The sequence below is a fragment of the Magnolia sinica genome, chromosome 13, assembly GCF_029962835.1.
Source record: "Magnolia sinica isolate HGM2019 chromosome 13, MsV1, whole genome shotgun sequence".
Classification (NCBI taxonomy): Eukaryota; Viridiplantae; Streptophyta; class Magnoliopsida; order Magnoliales; family Magnoliaceae; genus Magnolia; species Magnolia sinica.
The window spans coordinates 58238802-58258143 of record NC_080585.1 but is presented as its reverse complement, the minus strand read 5'-3'; the positions used below and the strand labels follow the sequence as shown (position 1 = coordinate 58258143).

Below are 19342 nucleotides of genomic sequence, written 5' to 3'. Positions count from 1 at the left end.
TGCGCAGCTTTCACGACTTGACCACCTTATACAAGTGGTTCATTCGAGGCTTCAGTTCTATTATGGTTCTCGTCACGGATTGGATAAAAAAATGAGAGTTTCAATGGACGAAGGCATCCTCAAAGGCCTTCAACGAGATAAAGGCTAAGATGACTGAGGCTCCAGTCACGCGACTTCCATACTTTTCGAAAAATTTTGATGTCGCATGTGATGCATCAGGAGTCGGTATCAGAGAAGTACTTAGTCAGGAAGGGCACCTTGTCGCCTTTTTTAGTGAGAAACTGAATGAGGTGAAACAAAAATACTCCACCTATGACAGAATTCTATGCGGTAGTGCAGTTGTTGCGCCACTGGCGTCACTATCTATTGCTGCAAGAATTCTTGTTGTTCTCAGATCACGAGGCCTTAAGATATTTGAACTCTCAGAAAAAATTAAACCCTAAGCACGCCAAGTGGGTCCAGTTCCTTCAAGAGTACACTTTTGTGCTTAAGCACAAGGCCGATGTAGAGAATAAGTCTGCCGACACGTTGAGTTGTCGAGTCGCATTACTCAATTCCATGAGTGTTGAAGTCACGGGGCTCGAGCGTGTTAGAGGATTATTCTGAGTGCCCCGATTTTGGAGTTGTGTACGCATCGTTGTTAGAGAGTCCGTCAGGAGTTAGCAATGAGTATTTGATATTATATGGATATTTGTTTAGAAATGACCATTTGTGCATACCTCGCACCTCCCTCCGCGATTTTCTTATCTGGGAATTACATTCAGGAGTGGTCGCAGGTCATTTTGGTCGAGACAAGACCATTGCCCTAGTGGAGGATAGATTCTATTGGCTAAGCCTCAAGCGAGACGTGGCCAAAATTATAGGGTAGTGTCGTACTTGTCAACTGGCAAAGCAGAAAAAGCATAATATGAGGGCTATACACACCTTTGCCAGTTCCATTCGCTCCTTGGTAGGACATCAGTATGGACTTCATGCTTGGGCTTCCCAAGACCATTCGAAAACACGATTCCATATTTGTTGTCGTGGACCGTTTTTCTAAAATGGCCCACTTCATCCCTTGTTCAAAGACTTCTGACACATCCCATATTGCCAAATTGTTCTTCAGTGAGGTTGTCAAACTTCATGGGTTACTCAAAACCATAGTGTTTGACTGTGACATGCGGTTCATGAGTTATTTTTGGAAGACACTATGGCATATGATGAGTACTAGGCTCCAATTTTCTTCTGCCTACCACCCTCAGACTGATGGTCAAACTGAGGTGGTCAATAGGAGCCTAGGAAATTTGCTCAAGTGTTTAGTGGGGGAGCACACCAGGACGTGGGACACTGCACTACCTATCGCCGAGTTTGCATTTAATAGTTCTGTCAATAGATCCACAGGTTTAAGTCCTTTTGAAGTAGTTATTGGTTAACAACCTAAAAAGCCTATTGATTTTGTCCCTATGTCCCTATCCCATTGGCCATCAGAGTTTGCAGAGTCCTTTGCACATCATATTCATTCATTGTATCAAGAAATCAGGCGAAAGATCAATACTAGTAATGAACAATACAAATTTTCTTTAGACCAATATAAACGATTCAAGGAATTCAATGTAGGGGACTCTGTGATGATCTGCATCAAGCCAGAACAGTATCCTCAGGGAACCGTTTGGAAATTACACGCGCGTAACGCTGGACCATTCAAAATTATAAAACGAAACAGTCCCAATGCGTATGTGGTAGATCTTCCACCTTCCATGGGAATTAGTTCCACATTCAATGTGGAGGATTTAATTTTATTTTAGGGGACCACTGACGCATTATCCAGCCTTTCACCTTATCATCCCAGTTCCCTAGATCTTTCCTTTGACCCATGGCCTCTTCTCGACCCATCTTCTCAGCCTTTACCTCCTATACTTACCCTTCCTCCATCCAAAGAGGAGATAGAGGATATTTTATACCATCAGATTGTATCGACACTGGATGGTGGTTTTCAAAAGTTTCTTGTCAAGTGGAAGTCATACCCAGCTTCAGACAGTACGTGGCTCACTGAAGAGGAGCTTCAAAGACTTGATCCAGACATCTTGAAGCGGTTCAGGAGTTTTGTTTCGCCAGTGGTAAAACCTTCACAGCTGGAGAGAGTTGATAGGGTCATCATCACATGCCCCCTCTACGCTCTTATTCGAGGAGGAGGCGGGCCCCACTTTCAATTTGGATCGACGACAACATCTTTGGAGGGCCTCATAATTAGCGGGCTGCGCTATGGAGCATTGGAGTGGACCCGATCGTCACATAGATTCTACCATCGGATCTCATGATCGTGGCCCACTACTTTAGATGAGCTACGATTTTGAGTTTTGATTATTTTTGTTATTAGAAACTTCATGAACGGCTTGGATTGCTTAGATTAGTATTTATTTGCTTTAAGCTTTAGTGTTAGTGCACACACATGGCACAAGGGTAATTTTGTCTTTTTTTGGGTTTAGGGTTTTCTTATAAATATAGCAATCGTATGTAGGTATTGCAATGATGTTTATGAATAAAAATTCCTGCGTTTTCTTCCTCTCTCTCTCTCTTTGGGTTGAAGAATCAAATTAGGTATGAAGCCCTCCTTTCCTCGAAGGGTTAACTGCCGTGGTGCAAAGTCACATCCGTTCCAAACCATCTTCATCTTCTTACGCACCAATTCTATCTCCCTCAACACCCCTTCCATTATTAGATTCACCTCTTTTCGCATCCAAGTTTTCTCTTACAGCAGTGCACAAGTAGATTTTCAAATTCTGGCCCATCTGAGGGGCTGAAACTTTGGCGGAGTACTACGCGCAAATCGTGCATCGGATCGACGTGAAACTTGGTATGGAACCTGTCCATCCCTGGCCGATCCCATCCTAGAAGGTGTTTCTCGATTTTGTGGGCCCCACACACGTGCGGACGACTTGTCACGCACGTGCGTCCAGGCCCCTTGGCTGCCCAGCATGCGCAACCCATCCCAGGTGGTCTCTTCCCTTCTATTTCCTTCCTTTTGTCTAAATAAACCTCCTCATCCAATTCCCTAACCCTAAAGAGTCCCAAATTTCAATTATCCCTAATTTTCAAACCCTAGATTTTCCCCCAAATTGAAACTTAGTGAATCTCTTGAGTTGGGAACAATCCTTTGCAAGAATGGATGACTTTACACTCCTTTGGGCTTGTTTGGCTTATAATTTTGTTTGATCCAGCCCTAAAGTTGTGTAGGCTTGGACCCCCATAGATTCCCCTTTTTGAATATTTGATAGTATGTAGGATGTGGAATTTTGTGATTGTTTAAAATTGGTATAATCTCAAGCTTGATCTCTTGCATTCCATATTTAATTTCATGTCCTACATCACTCTGTCTTCTCCTGTTCCCGGCCTTTGATTTGAGATAGAGCTTCCCCCGCGTTGAGAAGTGAGGTCTGAAAGCATTCTTCTTCAAGGCATGGATGCGCATTTCCCAGAGTTTGACAATCCACCTTTTCATAAAGTGAAGTCGAAAGCCCAGAGAAAGAACTTTGAGGCACCATCTCATTTTCCTACGGGTTCTCCTGAGACAGGCCTCTTGGGAATTCTACCCGGCGTCTTCGAAAGAAACGATTTTAGGGATCGAATCGATGCACGTGTCAATGCTTTTAGTAAAGTCCATGCATGCCAATTTTCTACTTAAAGCCGCACGTAAGAACTCCAATGCATGCGGTTGGGTATCAGCTTCGGTACTCTACCCTTTTTCAAAAAAAAAAAAATCTTTTGCCACATTGTTGATAGCTACAGCCGCCCCAAGCATTACACATCTCCTCTTCATAAAGTGATTGAAGCGCATGATATAAGGTTCCTTCCAAGCTCTCGACACGTGTAGCCACTGAAACTTCTTTAGCTCCACGCATCAACGTCTCATCCCATTCTGCTGAAACAACTTTTTCAAAACCAATCGCCTTTCGACACTGTTCTTTAGGCCCTTTCATAGTCTCATGGGAGCACTCCACTGGTACTCCTTCGACGCGAGCTGCAGATGCCATTAATGAATCTCTCCCAACTACTTCCTCATAGGGCTGCTGCTGCTGCTTCTCCTGGATCACTATTGCTTTTACTTTTACTTCATCAACCCTTAGAATGTTCTGATTCAGAAAAGGGAATAGCTTTTTCTTTCTTATCTTTAATCGCTCAAAACGCAATTCCTCACTGTCCTCCGTTCGTCTATCAATCTCTGTAATCTCTCCAATACAAGCTCCTATTTCTTTGAAAATATCATCAATCCAGAACTCGAGCGGTATATTCCATATCTGATAGTAATGGTCTTCCCAGCCAAAAACTGACCAACTCTCCCATGCTTGGATCTCTGCAATCAGATCATTCGGAGAAGATACAGCAGCCGTAAAAACCTCTCCAGCGTGTTCTTCTCTTCCCAACGATACCAGAATGTTTTCTAGAGAGAGATCTTTACATTTCTCTGTAAACCATTCCACCACCATTTGTCCCATGATTCCTGATTTCACAGTGACAACAAAAGAAAACTCAAAAGTTTTCATTGGATCCTCCAGCACTACGTTGTGGATACTCACAACTGGTCCTTCAAATGAGGACTCCCTCCAAACCCACTTTTCTTCTGGGTTTTTCGTTTGCTCTATAGCTGAAGGCTCTTTTTCTATCTTTTGAAAAACCACATCCTTGTAGGATTTCCTTTCCACACCCGACAAAGTAATCTCCAAACACAAACCCCGGATTGATTACCTCTCGTCCCTTCTGTCTTTGAGTCCTTCACTGTCAGTGTAGATCTTCCAATGGTGAACCCTTCTTTCTGTTCTCTATTCTTCCTTTCTGGACCATACTTAGCTTTCTGGACGTTGAGCTTAATCCCCTTTCTGGAGTTCTGAGAAGATATTCAAGGGCCACCAAATGAAAATTGGACACCAGATTTGAGTTTTAATCACTCTATCATGATTGAAAATCATTGTTATTGTTGCCAAATGCATCTCTCACCCTATATGGTGCATCAACATGGAAACCTATTTCTGGAAAAAAAAAATTACGTAGTCAATCTAGCTGGAGTGCCTTTCATTACCGGAACCACATATTGCTGAGCCATGTCTTCATACCCCACTCAAAAGTTTGGAGTACATTCACAGTTTTAGTTGGCAAGTCCTGCAGTCTATGTTACATGATCTTTCAAAGCAGTAGCAACGCATGTCACAAGAATCTGACATTAATGAGTACACAATACTCTAAGATTCTTCTTGTAACCAGATCCAGCCATCTAGACACCTGAACATAAAGGAATCCTCTAACCAGATGGTTCTTAACTGAATTCTTTGTATTGAAGAAGGTAAAAATTAAATCTTGTACTTTGAATTTAAAACATAGAACAAACTGTTAGAGAATTCCTCTTGAAAAGGTAAACCACTTGTACAAAAGATAATATTAATTCCTCTTGAAAAGGTAAACCACTTGTACAAAAGATAATATTGTTAGGTTATCTTTGAGAAGATAAGGTCAAAGGGATTCCTGATAAAAGAACAAAGACAGGGCACAACTAGGTGCTAGAATAGAGTAGTCAATAGAAGTTATAATCATTTAATTCATTTTCATAATCACTTCTCAACTTGATTGTTTAAAATAAGAATGGTGAATTCAACATATTGGGTAAGGATGCTATTAACCTAACATGTCTTGCTCATTTCCCATCAAGGAATGAAGATTGGTTTGGTGTACGAAGAGTTGAAGGTAAACATTTAAAACTTTCATCATCATCATAATCTAAGCTCCCAACTAGTTGGGGTTGGCTAAAACATTTAAAACTTTTTATGCTTTTTTACCGATTAAACTTTAAAATTTTCCTATATATTTAATGTCTTCTTTCCTTATTTATTTTTAGATTAATAAGAGTAAGACTACTGATCTCTCATGTCAAAGGAAACGATAAACACTTTGCAAGCATTGTTTTGTTTCTTTTAGTCTCAGCAAAAAAAATGAAAAAAAAAGGTGGAACTAAGTAATACTCCCACTGAGTGTAAGGGATTTTATGGATGCACCCAAATATGTGGCATGCTGTGGTCACTATAGCAAAACTTCAGCTGGTTAATAACCCAAGTATCATATAGCTCCTTATTAAGAAAGGAAATTTGGTTATTGAGGAGCTATACCATGCTCCATTGGAAACTTCCCATTTCTATTTCTCTTTTAAGTTAAATAAATATACCGTGGAATCCCTGAACCCTATTTTTTGTTGTTTGGCAAATCTGACATTCCATGTTAGCAGCAGGTTCTGACTTTTAACACATGTACCGGTGTCTATGTAACAAGGCTTGCTGTTATTTGTTTAGCGAACAATGGCATGATATTCAGTTTGGTTACATCTAATATTCTTCTTACTGAAAGAACTAAATACCCAAGATTATCTTTGAATGGTTTTCCTTCATTTGGATATGTTCTCCCTCAGTTCAGGAGTGCCATTAATTGATTCATCATTTCATGTGCATGCAGGTAAATCAACCATACTCAGATTGCTCTACAGGTTTTTTGACTCTCGATCTGGAACTGTAAGAACCAATTACCTTATCCTTTTTCCACTAATCTTATCCTCTCTTTTTCTTTTCTTTTTTTTTCTTTTTTTTTTTGCATTATTATTTCTAATATTGCAATTTTTGTTGCATATGATCTAGCTTATATTTTATTTGCAAGTCTTTCATACTTTAGTGATATGATATTTGATTCCATGCAATTAAAACCCTACAACCGTTGATCTGCTTACCTAATTGTTCAGAATCTTACAATCCTTTTTGGAGAACATATAGAGATACATTTTAGTATGCCTTTTCTTATTTCTTGAAGTTTTTACTCTTTTGAATATTTAAATTAGCATTTGGCTAAAGATGAGACTCAATCTCTATCTTCATAATGGTCAAGAAATATGTATTAAAGTTGAAACTACATGAAATTTGTATAACTCATCAAGGCAATGTAAATGAAGAGCCTACACATAAAGGAGGATGGGAAACCCCTTCTTTAGGATGGGCTATTGGACAAATCAGTGGCTTCTCATGGAATGGGATTAATGGAAATGCCTAACATTGAAGCTAGCTCATAGATTTCACCTTCTTCATCATCATCATAATCTTGTTCTAGCTATTTGGGGTCGTTGATCCTTTTTCGCCAATCATTCACAGCCCTATGCTCAGTAGTGAACAAGCCTTCATACGTTCTCAGTTCTCACCACCATGATCCAACTCGTTCTAGGTCTTCCCATCCCTTTTTAGGATCTTCAAGTCAATCACAGTTCCCCTCATCGATCTGTCATCGTGCTTCCATGCACATGACCCCACCACCTCACTATGCTCTCCATTAATTTCTCTTATTGCCTTATTGAGACTATCCTAGTTTGCTTCAGGCAATCTCATTCATATTTCCTATCCTTGTCTTCCTACACACCTCTGCTTATGTGTTTCTTCTGACTACCGAACAGTCTGCCCCATAAGGCATTGCCTATCGAATATTTGTCTTAAAATATTCCCATAAGTTTCATAGGCATGTGACAATCACATAGCACTCTAGAGGCACGTCTCCACTTCATGCCCCAAGCCCTACTTCTATTCAAAACACTCTCATTGTACTCTCCATCCTTGGATAATGGAGTCGAGGCAAAACAAATTGCTTTGAGGGATCTTTTAACCAATGATTTTACACCAAACTCTCCCCTATATAACTATTCCTATTAAAGTTGCATCCTAATACTCAGTCTTGGTTCTTTTAACTTTTAGCCACTAGACCCTTGGCACTCCTTCCAAACCTCCAATTTAGAAATTGCCCCTATTGTCTCGTCGATGAACATTACATTCATTGTTCGAAGTATCCTGGATATTATCGAATTATCCCCAATATTATCTCTATCTCCAGCGCAGCAATACCAATAACACTGGTAGTATTAAAAATTCCAGATATCGGCAATGCATCGTTAAGACTTCCTGCCTGCATGCAAGGTGTTACCGCCGAGGCCGGTTTACCCCGAAGGGCCCGGTATCACCAATGTATCACCAATATTTTTTATTATGTAAATTCCACGTGTCACTTGTATTGCCAATGTATCGATATCTCCAATGTATTGCCAATATTTTCGACTGTGTAAATTCCAGGTGTCGCTTGTATTGCCAATATATCGGTGATATTTTGATAACATTGCCAATGTATCAATATTGCCAAAATTTTGTTTATTAAAAAAATTCCATTACAAATTTTTTTTATGGGCGCATAGTTGTATGCAATTGATCAAATTGTTGATGATATTATCATTATTGCAACATGGGCGATATCAAGAACACGTTCTTTCGTCTCCTTTTTAGTTGTCAACGATTTCTCTGCTAAATATCATGTGGTATCGATATTCTGAAATACTAATGGATGTTTGGATGGAAGGTAGGATGGTTGGATGGTTGGATGGATGAATGGGATTGATGGGATGGTTGGACTGATTTTTTACAACATCACAAACCCACCGCGCCCCCCCCCCCCCCCCCCCCAATAAATGGAAACTTATATGTATGCATTCTTTTTGCAAATTTTTTATTCATAAATATGCAAATGTGTATTTTAGCATCTTTGAAGTTTCACTGAAAATTTCCTCCATTTTTCCCATGTTTCGCCACATTTTTCTGTTATCGGCGATATTGATATTGTTTTTGTATCCCCAGCCAGCGAAACTTGTAGCGATACTGATACTTTGAACACTAATTACATCATCTGCAAACAACATATACCAAAGGGGGCTTCATCCTGGACTCTAGCCGTTAATTCACCTATAAAAAGTACAAAAAGGTCAAGCTTAATTTTGACGAAGGCTTATTACAATTGGGAGTTCACGTGTCACACAAACTTTTGTAGGTGTCAGAGCCACTGCTCTACAAATGCCCAGTAAGGAGACTCGATCCAGGCCATGCCTTGAGAGAGCGGGTACACTGCCTACTTGACTATCGAGCTGGGTCTTGACTGGCCCCCAATGGGAAAAGTAGCCCAATTTTCTCCTTTTGAGAACTTTACGCAGAGGGCCTGGTAAAGGCAAACTGAAATCTTCCTTTTACCAACACTAATAGCAATACCAACCTTGTAACTTCTTGTGAGCCTTTTCAAGCTACTATCCATTTGGAGTTTTCACATCCCTAGACTCGGCACACTCCACTTTGCAACCTTCTTTGGAGGACTAACCTAGACTCGGCACACTCCACTTTGCAACCTTCTTTAGAGGACTAACACCCAATTCAGTAACCACCTTCCAATCTCTCTATTGTCCAACTTGAAACTTCAACAAAATCAGCTGATGAGATACCCTGAGTTGCCAAGAGATGATGGATCTTTGGCAAAATTTTATCCTTTGATTCTGTTTGTTGCCAAAGATACGCCTTGTCTTCTCTCTCCAAAGACTCCACATGATGGTATAAGGAAGCAAGCTCCATAGTTTCTGTTCATGGTTTGAATGTGCTGGGGGCCACCCTTTAAAGAAGTTGGCAGCCATACAGGGTAACATCCACAAAATGCCAGAGTTTGTAGAAGAAAAAACCTCTCTTGCTTAATCATGATGATTAAAAAGATGGTCAACTGATTCCTTCATCTTCCAGCAAATGAAACATGTTCTTGGAATTGAAAATTTTAGATGTTTAGGTTTGGTCTGCTTTTGTAGTTTTCTGTGTTGTTCTTTTGGTTGTTGTAATGAAATTACGATACTATTTATTGGGGGGAAACTAATGCAAATAGCTGAAACAAGGAAATGATGATCAAGATGGTACGCAGATTAGAAACTGACCCAGTTTGGGTGATGGATGTAATGTTTGCACTCTTTTATCTTATCTTTATGAATTATTTTGAAAATGGAAGTATCATTACCTGTGACCTTTTGGAGTTATATCAGGTTAACTGCAGTAAAATTATCAATGTATCTAATGACACAAATGGTCTGTATAATTGACTATTCGAAACCAAAGATAGAAATTTCCATTGATGGTGATATCAAACTCGCTCTCTATAGCTGTTGCCACTTTCGTTATAGCTGTTACCATTGATGGCAAAATTGAATTGTCTTCAACTATTTCTTACCTTCATTTATGTTGCCACTTGCAAGCTAAGATTTCTAACAGTGATTGACCTTTGATAAACAACTAATATTGCTCCCCACGCTTAACCTTTTATAAACAACTCTTTGACAGATAAGAATAGATGGTCAAGATATACGGGGTGTGACACTTGAGAGTCTTCGGAAGTCTATTGGTGTTGTACCACAGGATACTGTAAGTTTGTACAATGGCGTTAAATTGTTTTTTATAATCCTTCTTGAATATGTAAGCTGTAGCACCATACGCTTTCGTTTGTAGATGATTTATTCAGGAAAGGTTAGGCAGCTGTATAACAACCTTCATGCTTGACCATTCTTGAGCAGGTACTTTTCAATGACACAATATTTCATAACATACACTACGGTAAATTATCAGCTACCGAAGAGGAGGTTGGTTGATGAATTCTTCTTCTTCTTTTTTCTTCTAATTTTATTAACTGTATGAAATACGCCTAAACCATTTGGTTTCCATTCCATTGTTCAGGTGTTCAATGCTGCTCGACATGCAGCCATACATGATACTATCATGAATTTCCCTGAGAAATATTCAACCATAGTTGGGGAACGAGGACTTAAGGTAAGACATCGTTATCTTTTGAAAGATCGTGTGCATGCGCGCGCACGCGTGTGTGTGTGTGTCATCATCATTGTCGCCGTCGTCATCATCTAAGCCTTATATCCCAATTAATTAGCCTTTTCTACATGAATCCAATCCTGCCATTCCATTCTATCAAGGGCATACCTTCACTGAGACCATAGATTATCAAGCCTTTTCTTCCTACCTCCGTCCACGTCCTTTTGGCCTTCCCCTTGCCCTTTTGGAGCCTTCAACTTGTACAAACTCATTGCTTCAGTGTTGCTAGGCAAGTGGCTTTGGCATTTTGGTTTGAAAGACGACAGTGCAGACAAGTGATTGCTTGCAAGTATGGAACCTGGGAATGTGGGTAGTGGACAAAAGATTCCTCGTTGTATAGGACCATAGAGCTTTGGAAGGCAGTCGCAAGGATGGGATCAAGTATAAGGAGAACTTTGGGTTCTCTTTGGGGGATGGGAAGAGGATCTGTTTCTCAGAGGATGTGTGGACGGGGAGAAGAGTTTCCGACATTAGCCAGGTTAGGTCCGGATGCATATATCCCCACAGCTCAATGCTATTATGTGTCTGGTTATGTGGCAGTTTGGACCCCTCATGTCGAAGGAACATATCAGACACGGAAGTGGCTAACTTCATCCAACTTTTGGGGCTTCATAATGTCCATCACCTATTTTTCAATGAGAGAGATGTATGGTATGGAATGAAGGGAGAGATCAAGTCAGTTTCAGTTCGTTCGTTCTACAATATCATGCATGGTGTCCCACTGTATTTTTCCTCCATTCGTTTGGCATTTTCTTTGATCTTACAATCTTGTTGAACAACTTTGTCAACTAAAATAGCCAATTATCTCCCATACACTTCCAAACCTTTATTGGTATACCATGTGGTTTAAGGGCCTTTTCTATTTTCATCTTTCTTGAAGCTTCTTTCACTTCAAATATCCTAATCCTACGAATGTATCTATGTCCTCTGATGACCTTTGAGTTTATAGTCTATTTTTTATGCTCTTAGAGTGGTTGTCATTTAACAAGTTTTTTAAAATAGCATCTCCACCTTTTATTAATCTCATTGGCCATTAATGCATCTAACATGATTTAGGTCCTTACCCGTCATCTCTCTCATTTTTTCAAGTTTGAAGACATCTTTATCATCTTTGCCTCTCCAATCTATTGTATGATCATTATAAGCCTTAAGTTTAGCCTCACTTACTACTTTCTTAGCAATCTTTTTGGCATTTATGTGTTCAAAATTTTCATCATGTATATTCCCTTGCCAGCCTTTAAAACATGAACGATTCTCGTGAATAGATTTTTGTACATCGTCATTCCACCACCAAATTTCCTTTTATGTTTGGCTTTTCCCTCTAGATACTCCTAAAACATCTTTTGTCACTTTCTCAACGCACTTGGCCATCTCATTCCACATAACATTTACTTCTTCCTTGACATTCGATTTTCCTCTTCCATTGATTTAGTTCTATATAACATTATCTCATTATATGTACAACTTTATCCTTTAAATCTTAATCTACCACTATCCCTACACCATTTCTATTATTGTTCTTTCCTATGTACCAAAGCTTATATCCATCAATTTCTCTAGTTTTGGCCTCTTTCTACTTGGTCTCTTGAACAGATGCTATATTAATTCTCCTTCTTTTAATTGTATTTACTAATTCCATACTCTTAGCTGATAATGTTCCCATGTCCATGTGCACTAGCTTCTTTACCCATACACATCCAGAATAGTGCAAGAATCCTTGCCTACTTCTCATATCAACCAAGTGTTTTGCAGTGCATCACTTTCAGGGGACGCCCTAGCGAACCCTTTCCCATTTCTCACTACACCTGGGTTTTGATGCAACACATTGCTTACAGGAAGGCCCAAGCACGAGTTTGGAATGTCCTATTGTTCGGATTCATGATGGAAGTTATGGCATAAGTTTGGCATCGGCTGCCAGATGGATGTAACCCTCTATCCAATCATCAAATGGATCACCTGATGTTGAGCCCAAAATTCAGATGCACCACCCGTGTCAAGCTTAGGGCCCAAAAATAAGCCTGATCCATAATTCAAGTGGGACACACCATAAGGAAACAATGAACAGGAAAATGTCCTCCCTTCCAAGTGTTTCCCTTGGTGTGGCCCACTTGAATCACAGATGGGGCTGATTTTTAGGTTCAAGGCTTAAAATGGGGTGATGCATCTCTGATGGTTGGAGTAGATGTCAAATCCACAATATAATGGGCCCGTGAAAAATCAAGGGCGGATTACCTCCTACCAACTATTTCTTATCATGTGGCCTGCATGAATGACGGATCAGACTGATTTTTGGGCCCTAGGCTAACATCAAGTGACTTATCTGATGGTTGGCTCAGATTTGAGAAACAAAGCAAGGTGGGCCCACTCCAAGCAGACCGCATGGATGCATTTGTGCGATATTGCTCGCAAGTGAGTATTCACACACATGCATACACATGCACAAGCACATACACAAACACACATACACATAATTAATTAAGATAAGGTTTAGAAGATGATATATACTATATATAACATGAGTAGTTTGGACATTTTTGCCCCTATAATTAGTCGTGGGGAGGGGAAATTCTTTGGTTTTTTCATCAGTGTAGCCCATCGATCCAAGGGCAGTTTTGTCCTTTCAATTCCTTCATGGGAGTAGCCCACACCCAATTCCCTTCCCAAGATGTAGCATTAAAGGGCCCATGTGACAGGTTACGTGGGCCCAATAGGATGAATCTGCAACATCCACACTTTACATTTGTTGTGTTGGATCATGTTAGGATGTCGGCCCAAAAATGAGACAAATTTAAAGTTATAGTGGGTCACGGCATTGGAAAAAGTGGGATGGGTTGCCCCCACCGTTGAAACCCTTCTCTTGTTCTCTCTTTGTGTAGCTCGTATGCATGTGGCCGCACCTTTTCCCCAAATCAATTCTATGGACCTTATCATTGTTAGATAGTAGCAATCTGTTGGGTATATGAATGGTTATGATTTCTCTGAAGAGAGGGAGGGAAGGAGTTTCGCATTCTATCATTGAGGGAGAGGTATCATCAGACACATTTTTAATTTTCTCTATCACTACAAAGATTGTCCTTGTGGGATGGAGGGATTCACATCATGCCTAAAAACAATGGTATTCTACTTCCATCAGTGGCAATTTGATCATGCTAGGTACCATAGAAGCGTTTTTAATTATCTCTATCATGCCAGGGTATGAGAAATTTTGTAATATTCAGCTATTAACCATGCTGCTTTCTTACAGTTAAGTGGTGGAGAAAAGCAGCGTGTAGCACTTGCCCGCACTTTCTTGAAGGGGCCTTCTATTCTGTAAGTGATTCTTGTTCTTCTACTCTCATGGAACAAATAAAATTATTCAATTATGTAAGTGATTTTTCCTCTCTCACATGAGAGAGGAAATAATAATTTATTTAAAAAAAAAAAAAAAAAAACCTTTTTACATCCACAATTTTGCAATTAGGTGCTGCTCCTCAATATGAAAATATTAGCATTCTAACGCAATATGCATGTGGGACAACAGTAAAGGATAATATAAATTGTTTTCGGGCACAACTTGCACCAAGCAAGTCGTGTGTTCAGAATTCTCACTTCTAGAGATGTTGATGGGAATCCAGCAATCATTTCAAGATCTGAATTTCGAAAAGCTCTTTTTGAAAGGAGAGGTGCATGATGATGATAATACTAGAACTAAGGAGTCACCGTTCTTCCTTAAAAGCCATTCTGATGAGGCTTTGCACTTCATGATTCATTAGTTTAGCACTAGAGTTTCCTTGTTACAAAGCCAGCACAAGAAGTGGCAATCCCATTCAACCCTTCTGGTACATTAAAAAAGATACATTGAAATGGTAAGAGATTTCAAATGTTGCTTGGGATAAATAAAAAGCTTCCATAGTTCTGATCCAATGAAGATGCCCATTTAATAATGTTATGAGTTGCCTTATACTATTAGTGGGCTCTGAGAGTGCAAAGTAAAGAAGCCCTTTGTGAAGGGATCTGGATTTTGCCTTGACTAAGCCTTTACCTCCAAAGGACCGGCAAAGACCATTTAGTCTCTCCCTGGTCTCAATAGAGACCAAGAGTAATTCTATCAGAATTGAGCCTGTAAAAACCAATACTGTCTTTCCTTCATGACTTGCCAAATGTTTTCCATTTAGCACCGGATTCTAATAGCCTTACACTGGAAGTGGTTACTTGTTTCCAATCCATTAGGAGATCATGGGCGACCACCCCTGGAATTCAACAATTACCAATGCCCATCGAACAAGGAGTCCATTAACAGTCTCACTAAAGGTCTCCATGGATCTCTCTTCATCTTCGGAAGTTCTTCTATTCCTTGTCTTCCATATCTCCTAAATGATAGCAAATGGAGTCATTCTGTACAAGATCTGATGTCTAGCACAGAGCACTGTGAGACCAATGACCATTAACATCATTTTTTTTCCTGTTCTACAGTCAAACCCTTTCTCAAAATTGTAATTGAAATACTTAAAGACATCATGGTGAATGAGGACCAATTGCCTACAACCCATTTCTACAGCCATTTTGCCCTTGAAAATGGATCATATTTTCAATAGCAAAATTGGAAACAGAAGCTTTGATGGAAAAAAGATTAGAAATGTTGGAGTGTACACCCACCTGTAGGCATTCATTCCACTATGAATATTAGTTCATAGAAGAATAAGAAGAAAAAAATCATATCTATCTAAACCTTTGAAACGGCAGAACAGGCTTCTTGTAGCCAATCGTAATTAGTTGTGATATGGTTATGATGATGATGATGATGATGATGAGTGTATCCAGCTAAACTGACGTAAATCAAAACCACAAACAGTATATAAGCAAGATGAGAAATGGTGGGACTCTTCTTCACGGATTATCAGGGTTATTAAGCAATTAAATGAAAAAGTTAAAAGGTCCAAGAAAGCTATTTTTTGCACCTGGTTGATAATATCAGCATATATTCATGAGTTTCGTAATGAAAATGCCGAATTTCTTTAGTAATCTTCATTTCTGGTGCTAGGTTGTGTGATGAAGCTACAAGTGCTCTTGATAGTACAACAGAAGCTGAGATACTGAGTGCATTGAAGTCTCTAGCAAAAAATCGGACTTCGATCTTTGTTGCGCATCGGCTTACAACTGCAATGCAATGTGATGAGGTTTGGATTCTCTGCACAGAAAATTATGAGAATGCATTTGTTTTGTGGGATTAGTTATGTCTTCTAAAAGAAAATCTCAATGCCTGTCTTTCTTTTTTCCAAGGAAAAAATACACATTATTTTTATTGGATGCTCTAAATGCCCCTACTTCTTTTTAATGAACCAAAAGGGTTCCGACTAAGTTCTCACAAGTCAAACATGGCTGCTAAACCTTGCTTACCAATTTGCAGACACATCTTGACGTCTTTCTGAAAAATGCAGTGCATATGTTTTAACAGTTGGACTCTACTTCGAAGTTGGTATTCCTATATGGTTTTGACTTGAATTTAAGTCAATGAAAAACTGGCATATTCTGTGAGACAAAATGATCCACTCAATCATTAACTTAATGGACTTGTTGGAGAAAACACGCAAGCACGCGAGGGAGGGAGGAAAGGAGTGAGTGAGTTTGGATCACTGAAAATGGGCCCCATTTATAGGAACTGAAAACCCCAAGCAAACTGTCAAAATTGAAGGCTTCTCAGTCATACCATGGTTTTGTCATCCTTGCATGTAATTTCACGTGATGGAATGAGGTGCGAAACTTTAAAAACTCAATGAAATAGTCCCTCTGTTTTTAGTAGAAAGTCTTAAGGACCTTCATGTTGGAAAAAGTGCCCAAAGACACTGATACTATATACCAATTTGAGGAACTGTGATGTTCTCTCCACAGAGTTCCATGAAGGGCACACCTACCATCTCCTGTGTACGTCTTACTTGCGTGGGGCTCAGAACTGCAGACGTGTTGGGTCACCAGCAAGGTGAGTGGAATGTTCTAGCCAGCTGGTCGTAAAAGGGACAATAGCTCAAAAAAATGAGCAACAGTCCACATTGAACGAGCAAAGCTCACAACAATGCAATGGTCAGCTGTCACTGATTTTTAGCCAATGGCCTGTGTGATGTTCCACCTGCTCAACCGCCATGCATATTTGTCTCATGGCTGGTGGCATTTCTCATTCCATTTTACTGGGATTTAAATTTGATCTGCATAACTTTCATAGTTTCATAAGGCTATAAAGGCCTATGGTTGGAAAGAAATAATAGATCTTTCAGAAATCGGTCGGGTCTAGTTGAGGAAGTGTTTTCAGAAGCAAAATTTCATGTTATAGAATGGGCAGTTGCCACGAAGATCATAGATTGTTTTCTGGCCAGTTCGGTAGAGTTATAAAGGCTCTTGGGTGGATTTATAGTTTTTGCTTTTTTGGTATATTCTAGCCTTGGCCTTTCTTGCAATAAAATTATGTTCTAATCACTCAAAAAAGAAAACTTTCATAGTTTCATGTGTTTAAAGCTAGATTAACCCATTACTGCAATGTCTTTCTTTGTCCTTATTTCTCACAATTTGTTGATTCCTGTGCCCTCTCTCTTATTGGGGTTTTCAGATCATTGTTTTGGAGAATGGCAAGGTAGTAGAACAGGGCCCACATGAAGTTCTCTTGTCGAGGGTAGGAAGATATGCCCAGCTATGGGGACAGCAAAATAACACTGATGGAATTGACATAACCATCAAATCAGAAATGTGATACATCTAGACAAAAAAACACCGATGCGGTTGACATAAACCATCAAATCAGAAATGTGAGGCATCTAGAATTTCAATGAGCTGTGTCCCAATCGTTTATACGTAGTATTACATACCTTGTAGAACAGTTCTTTTTTTTTTTCCAGTTATTTGTAACAAGGTTTTAATTTTGTACGAAAAAATGTATTATTTTTTGGGCTCCCTGGGCTTATTCTGACGATATTGTATTGCAATTTTAACATTGGGATCTGGTCCCATCTTACCAAACAATCGTATGTACACCATTATAGAGGGAATGGATGATGCCATGGAAGGAGGTTTTATTAGATATTGCAGCATATTAATTTAGAGATTTTATTTTTATAAACTGAATTAATCCTAGAAGACATGCTATAATTTTTCGTAGAAGAGATGATCACATGCAGTGTTGGCGATATTTCAAAAGACACGGAAACATAAATTTTCAAAAGAAATTCAATTGCTACAGTAATACGATACGATCTTCCAATGTAGAAAGTTTTTACCTGATCTAATTCACAGAAAGCTACCGGCATATGGTTGCGGTAGGGTTGGGCATGTGCACTTGAGAGCTGCCCAGATGATGGGCCTCACACGTGGACCTATGATGAAGGAGATGATTCTCGCTGCTTCTTTTTTTCTTCTCTTTAACTCTCTTTTTCTCGTGCACTAGACGTCCCTAGGGTTGGGGACGTTCAAAGCTCTCCATTGTGCTATTTCCTTTGGGAGGATTTATTTTTGATGAGAAATCATGGTTTCAAAGGGAGCATTAATTATGGTATAACGTAAACCTTACCCTGCAAACTTTATTATGCCCATGATCATCAAATGCCAAATATCTCCCTTCTTCATTGGTGTCTACTCTTGACCAAAATCCCATGCTGGTCTAAGAGGTGAACCCAACGATCTCAACCATGAGATGTCCCATCAAGAAAGATGAATCACTTGTAACAATTAAAATAAAAGTTCAAATAGTTAGAAATCTTCCATTAAACATTTAAAACCTTTTGTAAGTGAGAAAACCACTTGATGGACCCAATGGATTCTTTTTTGGAGCATGTAGACCATAACCACATCCGTGTGTCAGCCATTTATGCAACCTTACAAGGTAAAGCCAAAGTGTGAACATCAAGTGCTCGTACTCCATATGATCTTAGGTCTAAGGATTAGCTCTAATGCATAGTCAAGTCAATTAGATCTATGCATTATAAGAATTGCCAAGGAAAGATGACTTTGGACACAATGGCCACTTAAAAAGGGAGAATTGTATTTGATCAATCTCCACATCCAATTCTTAGTTTTGCAATTCCCACATTTAATTATGGCATCATTGGTGAAACTAAAGGTGTTGTCATCTACATGCATAATCATTATTGGCTTTCCAAGGCATGTAATATCAATACACGGGACTTTTAACTTTGGAAGTTACTGTTAAAAATACAAACTGCTAATGAGGTATGATGATGCACAACCATAGTGTACTGAGATTACAATTAGAGTTAGGCATGTCTGACCCGATCTGGTGGATCCGACCCGATTCGAACCGAACCGACGCCTGGATCGGTGCAGTTCAAGTAGGATCAGGCAGATCCGACCGTTTGTTGGATCGAGCTCGGATCAATGTCAATCCGGACCAAACCGATCCAAAATCCGATCCGATCTGGGCCCTACATAGTGTGTAAGCACCTATCATTTCTTAAACACATCCAACCTTGTTGGTAGAAGGAATCTCCAGTCTAAATTTTCTTGTGAGAGAAACGAGAGAAGAAAGATGGAAGTTGTGCTAAGCCTGTGATTTCGTTCCTGGTCAAAAAGCTCAGCGATGAGCTCATTCAAAAAGCTATTTCCCTAATTGGATTGCATGATCAAGTCGAATGGATTGAAACAGA

The 19342-nt window shown here is 39.5% G+C and overlaps 1 protein-coding gene across 3 annotated transcripts in view; it reads left to right on the top strand.

The window, feature by feature from the left end:
- The window catches only part of LOC131223776 (ABC transporter B family member 25, mitochondrial-like), a 147938-nt gene extending 130175 nt beyond the window's left edge, over nucleotides 1-17763 (top strand). For 2 of the 3 annotated variants that reach the window (XM_058219273.1, XM_058219274.1), the window contains 7 exons: nucleotides 6472-6527; nucleotides 10179-10259; nucleotides 10409-10474; nucleotides 10569-10661; nucleotides 13963-14027; nucleotides 15739-15874; nucleotides 17296-17763. In XM_058219273.1, coding sequence (XP_058075256.1) covers nucleotides 6472-6527; nucleotides 10179-10259; nucleotides 10409-10474; nucleotides 10569-10661; nucleotides 13963-14027; nucleotides 15739-15874; nucleotides 17296-17436 — 638 coding nt within the window. In that variant the 3' untranslated portion in view covers nucleotides 17437-17763. Of the gene's footprint in view, nucleotides 1-6471; nucleotides 6528-10178; nucleotides 10260-10408; nucleotides 10475-10568; nucleotides 10662-13962; nucleotides 14028-15738; nucleotides 15875-17295 lie in introns of those variants that run through there. The other variant, XM_058219275.1, reaches the window with a different exon arrangement.
- Nucleotides 17764-19342: the final 1579 nt, after the last annotated feature.